This window comes from Magnusiomyces paraingens (genome assembly GCF_902498895.1).
Source record: "Magnusiomyces paraingens strain CBS 517.90 genome assembly, contig: contig1, whole genome shotgun sequence".
In the NCBI taxonomy this organism is placed as follows: domain Eukaryota; kingdom Fungi; phylum Ascomycota; class Dipodascomycetes; order Dipodascales; family Dipodascaceae; genus Magnusiomyces; species Magnusiomyces paraingens.
The window spans coordinates 3486528-3499275 of NW_022474067.1; the positions used below are offsets into that span (position 1 = coordinate 3486528).

General features: G+C 37.7%; 3 protein-coding genes across 3 annotated transcripts; all 3 read left to right on the top strand.

Moving 5' to 3' along the window:
• Window positions 1-36: 36 nt before the first annotated feature.
• On the top strand, window positions 37-2811 carry SAPINGB_P001030 (uncharacterized protein; the record flags this gene model as incomplete). The annotated part of the gene is made up of 1 exon (XM_031995753.1): window positions 37-2811. One exon carries the CDS (start codon window positions 37-39, stop codon window positions 2809-2811), a length of 2775 nt encoding a protein of 924 aa, XP_031851644.1.
• A 757-nt stretch (window positions 2812-3568) lies between these two features.
• On the top strand, window positions 3569-6010 carry SAPINGB_P001031 (uncharacterized protein; the record flags this gene model as incomplete). Its single annotated transcript, XM_031995754.1, has 1 exon — window positions 3569-6010. One exon carries the CDS (start codon window positions 3569-3571, stop codon window positions 6008-6010), a length of 2442 nt encoding a protein of 813 aa, XP_031851645.1.
• A 3350-nt stretch (window positions 6011-9360) lies between these two features.
• Window positions 9361-12636, top strand: SAPINGB_P001032 (uncharacterized protein; the record flags this gene model as incomplete). Its single annotated transcript, XM_031995755.1, has 1 exon — window positions 9361-12636. One exon carries the CDS (start codon window positions 9361-9363, stop codon window positions 12634-12636), a length of 3276 nt encoding a protein of 1091 aa, XP_031851646.1.
• Between the last annotated feature and the right edge of the window lie 112 nt (window positions 12637-12748).

Here is a 12748-nt window from a genome sequence, read left to right on the forward strand (position 1 = left end):
ATTTTTTTTCTTTAATATTTATTATTATTATAAGCAATGTGCTTTTATACCGATGAGCAGTTGTGTCTAATAGGCCTTCCTTCCGAAGTCCATACAGAGCTTATGACATATCTTTCTATTCACGACTGTATATCCGTCAGCCAAACATGCACCGCTGTTCGTGACATTTACCAAAACTATACCTGGCGCTACTGCAGCATCCTAATCTTAGCTCCGGCCGAATATGACTCGTATCGCCATTTACATAAGGACATTTGGGTTAACGGAAAAATTGAGATTGAATCTCGCCGACGTGTTTTTCCTGTTGATGTATTTCTTTCTCCCATCCGTTATACTTCATGGTTCAGACCTTGGGCTATCCAAAATATATATGTCGTTAATCCCTCCGCAGCAAACGACAACTACAGCATCGCCCCCAAAGTCACCACGGAGGATCTTTGGGATGATTTTGTAAAGTCAGCAGGCACCGCTCTTAGTCTCAAAGACCCTAATCGTGGTGGTGCTCCTTCTTATGGATTATTAAAAAGGTTTGAGATTGTAAACAGTTTAAGTTACAACATGTTCTCCAAGTTTTGCCGATCTCCACTACGATTATCTCTTGATAAAATTCCAACTCTCAAGGTACCATTGAGTGTTCAGTTGCCAGTAGACTCAAATATAAACGGCGTCTTCCCTATTAGAAATTTCACGTCAGATATTTTGGAAAATTTTTCTTGTGTTACAGATCTCCGCATTGTTGGCCCCCAGCTTCTGGTTACGAATATTCCCGGAAGTTTAGATTTAAAAAATGTTCGCACTCTTGTCCTAGTAAATCTACGTACTTCTTTGCTTGCACATCTTCTCGAACAGGCTTCGCTTGAAGAAGTTGCACCCAAGCTACGTGAAGTTGTATGTGAAATGGGTGCATATCAGCGAAAAGACGTCATTTACGTACAAACAGCAATCTCAGCTTTAGCAAAACTCCCTAGCAATAGAATAGAAAGCTGCATTTTGCATATTACTTCAGAAAAAGAAGGAGAATTTATGCGATGTATTCCAAGAGAGTTTGATACCAGCGATAATGATAACGGCACAGGGTCGAGCGAAGGAACAAGAGGTCCAAAGCCATTATACGATTTAGGAGTGGTAACGCAGTTAAAGGTGGACCAAAATAATTTTGACCTGACTCTTTTTAGTCGCATTTTTGTGTTTCGACGACTCTCTTTTCTTCAATGTCCAGTTTTTAACGTAATTAATTCTTGCGATAGTGTATTGAGTTTGGAATACTTCAACATTGCCAACCAGCTTACAAAAGTTTCGTTATTATTTGAATCAGCTCTTAATCATAAAAAGCTTAAAGCCTTTACTTCGTTGACTAATTTACGTCAGATCCAGCTATATGGTAATGCCGATGAATTTTTTTCATTTGTCCCTGAGTTTTTTATGTTTCTGTGGGATGGTATTCGCCACTTTTACAAAACATCTAAAGTGCTTACTCGGGAAGAAATTGCCCAATCTCTTTCAGAGAAATACAAATCTTTGCCAACATTATTACGAAATATACGTCCTGTGTCTACGAGCTTTCCAGATTGGGATGAATCTAGAGATGAGCAAGACGAATATGATGAAGAGGAAGAAGAGGAAGATGAGGAAGATGAGGAAGATGAAGATGAAGATGAAGATGAAGATGAAGATGAAGATGAAGATGAAGATGAAGATGAAGATGAAGATGAAGATGAAGATGAAGATGAAGATGAAGATGAAGATGAAGATGAAGATGAAGATGAAGATGAAGATGAAGATGAAGATGAAGATGAAGATGAAGATGAAGATGAAGATGAAGATGAAGATGAAGATGAAGATGAAGAAGGGGAAGGGGAAGAAGGAGAAGGAGAAGGAAAAGGAGAAGGAAAAGGAGAAGGAAAAGGAGAAGGAGAAGGAGAAGGAGAAGGAGAAGGAGAAGGAGAAGGAGAAGGAGAAGAAAATAGACAAAATATGGGAGCTCATGATGATAACGAGATTGAGATCGGAGTTGCAAATGACACTACAAACGATAATCAAAGTGAAATTGAAATTGAAACCGAAACCGAAAATGATGGTGAGAATGAAGAAAATCTAAATGAAACACTTAGACAAGGATCTCGTTCTAGTGATTTCGAAAGAATAACTTTTTCGGATAATAGCAAACCTGAAATTTTGGAAGAATTAGCAGCTTCTACCCGTGTTGCTGACGATCAGTATGTTAATGATATTGTGGATATGCTGGCTCTTATGTATGAAAACCCATCAGAGTGCATGACCAAGTACCATGAAAGCTCACAGAACGATTATGGCAAGTTGTTAATTTTAGCGCTATGTTTCACTGATTGTTATGTCGACATAATTGCTAGCTGTCCGCGGTTAGAATATGTCTCCTTAGACTTTGATATTGTAAGAAGGCGGCACCCATCAATCGGCATCATGCGTTTTTTTGAGCAACACGTTAAATCTAAGCGGCCAGAACTTGCTGCAGGCAAGCCCCGACACGCAATCAAGCAGTGTTTTGTGTCTATGGGCCGTCGGGGCCGGTACCAGAGCCCACGCGATACAACTTATGGGGAAACAGATTTAGATATTCCCGACGATGAGTACTATGGGTCTTATTATTATGGTGTGTATCCTAAAGACCCATGTGTGCTCAAGATGAAAACAGGTAGGCAAAATCAAATGCTTATAGACCTTGACCAGCGGCGCCAATTTCATGTACCATCTGAAAATGAAAAGACGGATGGATGTCGCATTTCACCTAAAATGTCGGATTTTCTCAAAAAGGACTTTGACGGCTGGATATAGACAATATAATGACTAGAATAACCCGATATATATTTTTGGTTTTGTTTTTTGTTTTGTTTTGAATAATTAAAAGAATATTTAAAATTTATGTTTTTATATATAAGCATATTTTAAACTTCATTCTTGTTATAACGGAAAAGTAGGCAATTGAAATAATATTATTACAATGGTATGGAGGAAGAAAAACACAAATTTAGAAATTAGCAAGTTTCTATAGAGAAAGGACTAGTGGAACAGTGAGCCGCATTACCTGAAATAGGAAAAATTAAATTTTGTTAGAATTTGTTGAAATTCGCTGGAAGTTCTAAAGTTTCAATTATTACTTTTTATCTAAATAGATAAATTTCAAATATATTTGAATTTTCTGCTTATTCTGAGCAAATTTTTAATTTAATTGTTATATAGCAGTTTTATTTCATCGAAATGTCAAAAACATTTTATTTGAAAACAAAGCTAAATGACTTTTCACCAATATGAAGTTCGGGGATTCTAAAATACATTCGAATGTATTTTCTGATTATATCATCCATATAAAAAATCTATACTAAATATTTGGTTTTGTTAGTGGGGGGAAAGTGTATCCAGTATTTTAGACAAGTTACCTAAATTTGTTTTCGTACTAACTTTCTAAATGTGTTTCTTTTAATTTTCCAATTTTCTATTTTTGTTAAATATCTAAATTTAGGAATTTATAAATTTATAAAAAGATTCAGGAAAAGGGTTGTCAATTCTTAAGGTTTTGAAAAGCGTAATAAATATGTCAGTACCGGTACTTAAAAGCAACAAAAGTGCCAATGCCAATAACGAAGCTTCATTTATTTGCTTATCACCAGAAATCCATTGTGAGCTAGTAAAATTTTTATCGATTAGAGATTGTATTGCAGTCAGCCAAGCATGTACTACATTTCGAAATATATACCGCATTTCTAGCTGGACTCATTGTGATTTGGCTCTTATTTCGTCAGACCAACATTTCGAATACATTAATCGCCATAAAGAAATATGGGAAGACGAAAGCTGGGAATCATGGGACCTCAAGAAAATCCAACGGCGTCAGCGGCGACATGTGTTCCCATTGTCTTGCATTTTAAACCCTAATCGTTATAGTTGGGTTCTCCCAAACATAATTCGAACCATCCGTGTTCTTAACGTTTGTCATGAACTACCTGAACAGTCTCAAGAATATGAGTTTCTCGAAAATGCCTTAAATGTCATAGCCACTAGTTTCCAAAACGACAGAGATTCGAATGCTAGTGATGTAAGCTATAATGCGCTTCGAAAGCTGACAACATTACATGCAATCAACCGGACTGGGTTCGACAAAGTTATCAAATCAAACCTTTTAGATGTTTTTCTTGCAAACAATAGTAAACTGCCGCTATTCCAGACCGAAAGCTTTGATCTTCGTTTGCAAATCAATACAAACACTGACAAATTAGCTGCCCAAAAAATTCCGGAAAGTGTTTCACAAACTTTTAGTTGCGTTACTGAACTCGAAGTTGTTGGTAAAAAACTGTTTGCATCACATTTGCCATCTCAATTAAAGCTTGAAAAGCTGCGTAAGCTCTCTTTGCATGGTTTGCGAGCTCCCTTCCTTACAAATATTTTAGAAATGGTTGCAAAAAAAAGTGTAGCACCAGTGTTATCCGAGCTGTACTGTGAGCTCGGAGTGCATCAGCGACAGACTTCCATTTACGTTCAAAGTGCCATTGGAGCAGTAGCTGAATTACCGTCACGGATAAGTTATTGTATGTTGAGGTTAGTGAATGAAGATGAAGGTGGATATATTCGTCTTGGTTCTGCACAAGATGCTGCTTCTCTAGAAATGAATCCATTGTTTAATGTTCCTGTAGTGACAGACTTGATAGTTGAAGAGGATAGCTTTGACTTGACTTTGTTTAGTCGACTTGTGAGGTTCCCTCGTCTTTCCTTTTTAAGAACTCCTCCATTCAATTTGACGAGTTTAAGCAGTGAAAAATTCTCTTATCAATATTTTAACCCCATGAATCGATTAACTAAACTGTCATATGAATTTGGCACCGCGCTTTTTTATGAGCGACAGAGGGCTCTGACACTACTGCCGAACTTACGGCATGTACAGTTTTCCGGTGGCTCACCAGACCTCGTCCCCTACATACCAGAGCTTCTTGACTTCTTTTGCGATGCTTTTTTGTATTTTTCGGAGCATGGAAAGATCCTTAGTCGTGATCAGATACATAAAATGTTGGCTGGGAAGCATAAAGCAATGGTTCCAGCGTTAAAAGAAGTTCGTTTTCGACTGGATTCTGAGCAATATTCAAGTACGGGAGAAAGTTATGTCGAAACATCAGAGTTTGATGAAATTGGTGATAACTATAGTACAAGCGATGAAGAAAATAATGGCGAACTCCATGGCGATGAAGCCCCTGAACAGCAAGCTCAAGCCCAAGAGCAAGTAGTTACATCAGCATCATTGCATCCATCAGATGGAAATTTAGGTGATGAAACAAACAATGAGACAAACCATGCTGAACTTCTTTATAAATACGGCATTCCTAGTGATGAAAATATTAGTGGGGGAGGTGATTCCATTAAACCTTCACAACCAGCTGGAGTTAATGACAGTTATTTTGATAAAATTGTGGAATTTCTAACATATATGTTTTACGATCCCACAGAGTGCTTTCGAGAATATCAATCTAAGATTGCACCTGATGATTTTGGAATGATGCTTTTGCTAGGTTTGTGTTGTTGTGAAGCGTACTTTGACATCATACTTGACTGCAAAAATTTAGAGACCGCATCACTTGATATGAGGATTGCAAGAATGTGTTATCCATCGTTACGGTTTTGTCAGTTTTTAGAACAATACTATAAAAATAATAGGTCAGATTTGACTGATCTCGATCCGCGTCGACACAAAATCAAGCAGTACTATTTAGTGTTTGGACATAATGACGAAGAAAAAACCCCATGTGAGACGATGTTCAATGAGATGGACGATTGCTTGGAAGTCAATGGCAGAAAGTTCTTTTTATCAAAACGATACGGAATGTTCCCATATCGCCCCAACTTTTTAAAAATGCGACGAGGAGAAAAATATATGTTGTTCATGGACTTTGAGCAAAAACGAAATTTTCATATTCCACCGCCTGGAGGAAAAGGAGTGACGATTAGAGTAGAAGACTTTTGGAATCGTGATTTTGATGGATGGATTTAAGAGTATCCAAAAGGGTTTTACACATATTTACAAAACACGTATATACGTGTTTTTTTTTCAAGTGAAAATTAAATTTACTTTAAGTATAACTTGGATCAGTTTTCCAAATGTAACCACTAATGTATTTGAATGGTGATTTGCAATTGCTTATTAATTTTTTATGCTAATTTTTTTTTTTTTTTTTTTTCAAATGTTTGATTACTGTAGGATATTATTTGATCTGTCCACACTCTGCTCGCCTATTTGCGTACCTATGGAAAACCTTGCAAGACAATATATATATATATATATATATCTACAACGTATTATGTTTAATTTAACAAAAAAAGAAATGACTCACTAAAAAAACAAGCATAATGGAAAGACATGGATTGTCTTTAGGCCAAATTTGATGTTTATGCTTCCGCAACCATCAAAATTTACACCTGGTTTTTTTATCAATTTTTTTTTATTTTTTAATATTCAATGAGTACCAAAATTAATATTTGTCTTTGAATTTTTTTTTCTTTAACACCTGTAATGTTTTTTTATATTTTTTTATTGGTATTTGACTTATTTTAACGCACATAATGTCGTCAGTTAACTTTTCATATGGGTTCTCTAGTATGCCGAGATCATGTTTTATCTGAGAATTATGGACTAAAGAGCTGTTTTTATTTCCTGGTAATCACTGTTAGACGGTTCTTGTTGTATGATACCCCTAAAACCTTTTATTTATCAATATGGATCATAATCTATTACGTTTCCTGTGGTACTCAGTTCATAACGTGCGAACCATTAGTTTAATAACCGCTCCTGGACCAGCAACTATACGTGGCAGCAGATCCGAGCTATCAATATAAAATATCCTGATTACCATTAAAGTTGTTCTGAAAACCACTGATAACATATGAGAACCTTTGTATTCCTTTCTTAAAGAACTGTCGTTTTTATCACTTTTTGGTACAAGATGGCATCCCCACATTATACGCTGTGCCGGGTATTTACAAGGTACATCCATGTTTCCATTCTACTAGTTGTCTTAAGAGCCCACAACCCTAGATTCAGAATCTCTCTCTTCAAGCCAACAGCAGACAATTTTCTGCCTCTCACCACCCTTAAGTTTGTTGGAAAAGATTTGCTTTTTGTAAAACTTCTACAAATGCTTTGGTCCTGGCTAGAGCAGCTTTTGATTTATAATCTCTACGCACCATTGTTGACTTTTATTCCAAAAATGGTTGTTACTAACTGCGTCCTTCATCTTGACTTACTTTTGTGCTAAATTAGTATGTATCAGAGTCATAGTACAAATCGAGTTCAAGCAAATGTGATTGAGAGGTTAGCGAAGCTTTCCGGGTCTCACGAGTGTTTTTATTTTTATTTTTTTTTTACGCATAGGGGGGTGCAGACGCTCAGGGTGCAAAGGGTTAGATGTGCAGAATGTGCCTGTGATTACTATTGAGCCGGATGCTTCACTCAATATTTTGCAGAGACTCGAGTAGGATAATTCCTTTAATCCCACGCTTTTGGGGCAGCTGAACAAGTCCTCTCAGCTTGATGGTTTGAGCTTCCAAAATACTCTATTAATTGTCCCTTTTTGCCATTTATGTCAGAAGTTAATATTCCAAAGTTTCTTTACTATAGCACTACCACCAAACTGGAAAGGATTTTTTTTTTTTACACAAAGAGCTTTGAAAACCTCTAAGAGAGAAGCATAAAAATCATATTTCAGTCGTTAGAAATTGTGGTCACTATCATTTTTACATTAAAATATAATGATGACTGATTTCAAGTACAACTTTGGAAGGTATATTAAAGATGAGATTTCGATAATTGTGAAATTGAAACAACGGTTATCTGCAAGATTTCAGCGGCAATGATTACAATCAATCTGTCATCTTGTCATTAAATAGAAAAAAAGTACAAGAAGAGTTCTACTTTGAAAATATTTGGGATTTGATTACCGATAGACTGGAAGATCCAGTTGCTGCTTATTTAAAATATGGAAACTGTACATGAGATGATTATGGAAAAAATGTTTTTTAAAGGAACTCTGCTTTGGCAATTTATTTTTCATATATATAACACAGTATCCTAAATTCTATTACCCTTAAGTTTGGTAGGCGCAAATGATAGATCATATGAATCAGGTAAAATACAAGGGCATGTTCTCATCTTTGAACCAGTTTTTTATTGGTATTGGTTAACCTGTTGCTTGATTTTTTAAAGAATGTTGACAATGGAGATTATGACGACAAAGACTACTATTGACATTATAATGAGAAGGAAGAAGAGTTAATTTCAAATACTATCATTTTGATCGGCACAGCTACTACAAGATTAGCAAAAAAAGTAAATGTTATGTAGAATGATAGCTAGTATGACATGTACTACACAACCTTTTAACTATCTGTGCACTATTGGGTTTTTGTTTGTCAAGTATAGGTATCTGTTCAAGATAAAATGTGGGCAGTAGTTTGTTTCTATTGGATCTAAAATTACTGTGGAAGTTTCACAAGAACGATGTTTGCAGCCAAACTCAAGGACCTGGTGATGTTGATATTTGGGTGAATAAATTCTTTTGCCGGGACTTACCGGGTGAGTTTAAATGTTATTTGTTAAGTATGTGATTTATTCCTTGCCAATCAGTATGGTCGGTTAAGTTTTCCTCTGCTTGTTGCTACAACGTATGGGGGTTTTTTTTTTGATTCTTTTAAATTATCCAAATAAGCATAATAGTGATAATTTTAATTGCGTTTTCGACTGAGTACAAAATAAAAATAAAAAATAAAAATAAAAGCTGGATAAATCTTTCTTTTTAATTAGATGAATATATATATATATAGCCCAAATTAGCCTTCAAGATTTTCAGCAAGGGAAAGTATTCACGAGCAGCTCATTTCTTATAGCAAATTCGGTGTGTTTGAGGTTCTTTTTAGTCTTGGTCTACGTGATTAATTTTTTTGTTTAGGTGGTGGAATGGAGTATTTTTTTAAAAAAAAAAAATTAAAATTCACCAGGAATTTTAAACATCACAGGATATTTTCAAATTTCTACTTTTTCATTCCTTACTTATTTAAAAGGTTTTTATAAATAATTTTAATGCTTATATATATTTAAAATATTCTTCATTAATATAAATACTTTTTTTTTTCTTTTTTTTTTACTTCAGTTCCAGTCTTTATATCACCCCTATTCTTATTCTTTTTTCTTTGGTTTTTTTCCCGGCCCAATTATCATCCTTATATTTATGTCAGTATTTTATTAAGCCTCAAATATACTGTTTTTTTTTTTTCAACCTCGCAAGCCCCACCTCTTCTTTCATCATCTCTTCCACTGCTATATCCTGATACCACAGACCTCCTACTGTCATGGCAGTTCCTGCCACCGCTCATGCTGTTGCGGATGCCGCCGCAGACGCAGCCGCTTCAGAAGATCCGCCTTCATCAGATCCTTACCCTCATCCTCCCTCATTATCTTCAACGACTACTTTCCAATCCCTCCCGCCAGAAATTCACGCCGCTATTGCCGCATATCTCCCGGCTTCAGATTCTCGAACGTTATCGCACACCGGCCCTGTGCTACTAACTATATATCGCCGGCTTTCATTTCGTAGGTGCAAAGTGGCTCTGGAAGAACAAGTATATCATGATGCAAACTACCGCGTCATAGCACTAGATGTGTTTCTTTGTCCGCGCAAGTACTCATGGTTTGCACCAGATGCTGTGTACGATTTACGCATTTTGAATGATGGTGCAAATAAGTCTGAAACTGCCTGGCAGCGGTTTCTTGGGACTGGGTGTTTGGATCGCACATTGTATCCTTCAGTCAAAGTTTTTCGCTTAGCCTATTCGATTGATCGTTATGATCTTGACAGAGTGGTCAATTCAAATTTATTTCAGTCGTTACGCAAAGATATCATGGCTCGACCGCATTGTGCGCTGGTCCATTCCCCAATGAAATCGTTTGTCAACTCATACCCTTCGCGATTTACTGACTCTTGCATTGATTACACGTACTACGATGATCTTGTGACAAAGAAGGCTATTATTCAAAGAAAACAATTGTCTAATAATTGGCCAATACGGCAACAAGATGTTAAGCAAATGAATAATGGGATAGCACAACATCAACAGTTGCAAAAATATCCAAATTCACAATCGTTGCGGCAATTAAAAGAAAATGAGTGGGAAGATAAGCAAAATTCCAAATACAAGGAGCAAACACCCGCTGTCTCACTAGAAATCTTACTTGCGGTTTACTTATTTAGCCCAGAAACACCTATTCCCCTACTCAATAATCCCGACTACTTTCGAATGCTCAGCGACCTTAAGCTTATAGGTATCGGGTTTTCTGTCAATGGGATGCCTACAGAGTTGACATTCCCTCGTCTCGAGCGCCTTTCTGTATGCCATTCTTCCTCTTCTTTTCTTTCGCTTCTTGTGGATGCCGCTTCCCGCGCTCCCAAGTTACATTCTTTTGTGTGTGAGCTTGCTGTCCATGTCAAGTTCACGGGTGAAATGGGTAATATTGTTGGAGGAGCTCCTACCATCACTTCAGCAAATCAGATTATACCCGGTGGCAGAGAATCAGGTGGCATGCGCATGCACGGAACTATTTATGCGCAGAAAGTGATTCGACTCTTCGACAAAATTCCCCACGACATTCCGTTGTTCTCGGTCTCACTTGTTCACCAGGAAGACTCAGACAGTATATCGCTTGGGTCCTGGAACGATGTTTGGCCCTCAATCACCACTCTAACCAATAACATTAATTCATCCACCGGTGACAACAATAATCGCCACCCGAACCACTTTCTCCATACTAATTCAGTTACCTCAGAACTCACAATTCACAGCATTACACGAGTTAACTCGTACATACCAGACCTCGATGTTGGCCTTTTTACGCGCCTGGTGCGCCTGCCACGGCTATCAACATACTATATGCCACAATTTGGCAATTCTCATCTCATCTATCCACCTGCGGATTTCGGTGGAATGGGAGCAACGCTTGCTGTTGTGACATTGGACTTTTCGCACGTGTCGCTATGTGGGTTTGGCCCACAACTGTTTGACTTGCTATGTGCATTACCTCGCGACCTCGTGAAGCTCCAGAAATTGTTTCTAGCGTTTGGTTCAAATATTAGCAACGGACGGAACAAGAACCCAGTGGAAGCCAAGGAGCTGTTCCAAACAGATTTGGCAGAGTTTCTAGAAGATTGTATTCTGGATCGCTATAGACAGAAACAGCAGTGTCAGAATAGCGGTGCGGGCGCTGGTTTCAATTTGAATAGTGAAGACACTATGAACCTGGATGGATCAGTGTCGGAGGAAAGCATAGCAGCCATGAGTTTCAAACTGCGAAACGAGTACCCGCGGCTAGTACACGCACTATACAAGCTGCGCCTAAATATCCAGCGCAATACCCTGATAGATGGTGGATGGCATGATGAGTTAGGTGACCGTTACGAGGCATATGGAGAAAGTGACTACGATGACGATTATGACGATTATGACGATGATGACGATGATAACGATGAAAATGATGATGACAATGAAAATGATGATGACAATGATGATGAATACAATGAGTCCATTATAATTGATAGCAGGAGAAACAGTACCCGTCAAACAGGAACCTCGGATGAGGGTGAGGGTGACGATAGGTATATCGTTGCACGAAGTATGTCGGATGTTGCAAGTGCAATTATGCATAAGCCAGCATCACCACAACGACATGCACACCCCGTTCCTAGCACTGCTTATATGCAATCAATAGCTGAGTTTTTGATAATGATGATTTCAAATCCTATGAAATGTTTCCGAGAGTTTCAGCATTGCTGGAAGGCCCACGGAACGCCAGAAGAGGTAGAAGGTGTGGGTACAGAAACAGCTACGTTAAATGATGACGGCACTGTCAATACAATCATGGGCACCAACGGGAATTCAATTGAAACTTCTGAATATGGAGATGCTGGTCGGCGATTACTGTTGGGTGTGTGTTTTAGGGAATCTGTGATGCAAATTTTATGCAGTATGCCACAGCTGCAGTTTGTACTAGTTTCAATGACAGGAGCAGAAGGTGTATACCCTTCGGTCTGGTTGCAACGATTATTGAACGAGTTTCGGTGCCAGTCTGGGAACATAGACAGTAAGGAGCCCCCAAAGCCTGTTATTGTTCCAAGTGGTAGGCAGCTCAAGCAGGTGCTGTTTTCATACACCGTGATACTTCCTCCGCTTGGCAAAAAAGGGGCTGATGGTGGTAATGGGAGTGAGTCCAATAATAATGGAGATGATGAGAGTGAAGATCAAGATCAAGATGAGGATGAAGATCAAGATCAAGATCAAGATCAAGATGAGGATGAAGATCAAGATCAAGATCAAGATCAAGATCAAGATGAAGAAACAAATTTGGAATATGAGCAAGATTGTGTAGATTATTGGATTTCAAACGCGTATGGAATGCTTCCCAAAGAACCGTGGTTAATCAAGACAGTGACAAACTATGGTGGAGAATCACCAACAGCCCGTCGGCGCAGGACCTTTCGGTTTATGTACGACGTATACATGCAACGGCGGTTTATTCCAGAGGCGATTTATGAGGAAACTGATTTTTATAGGCAGGAATTTGAAGGGTGGATTTAAAAAGAAAAAAAAAACGCAATGAGAAAGAAAGGAAATGAAAGGATATTGTTTTTATAAGAATTATTATTACTAAGGGCACTTGGTAGTTTTTTTTTTTTTTTTCTTTGAGATT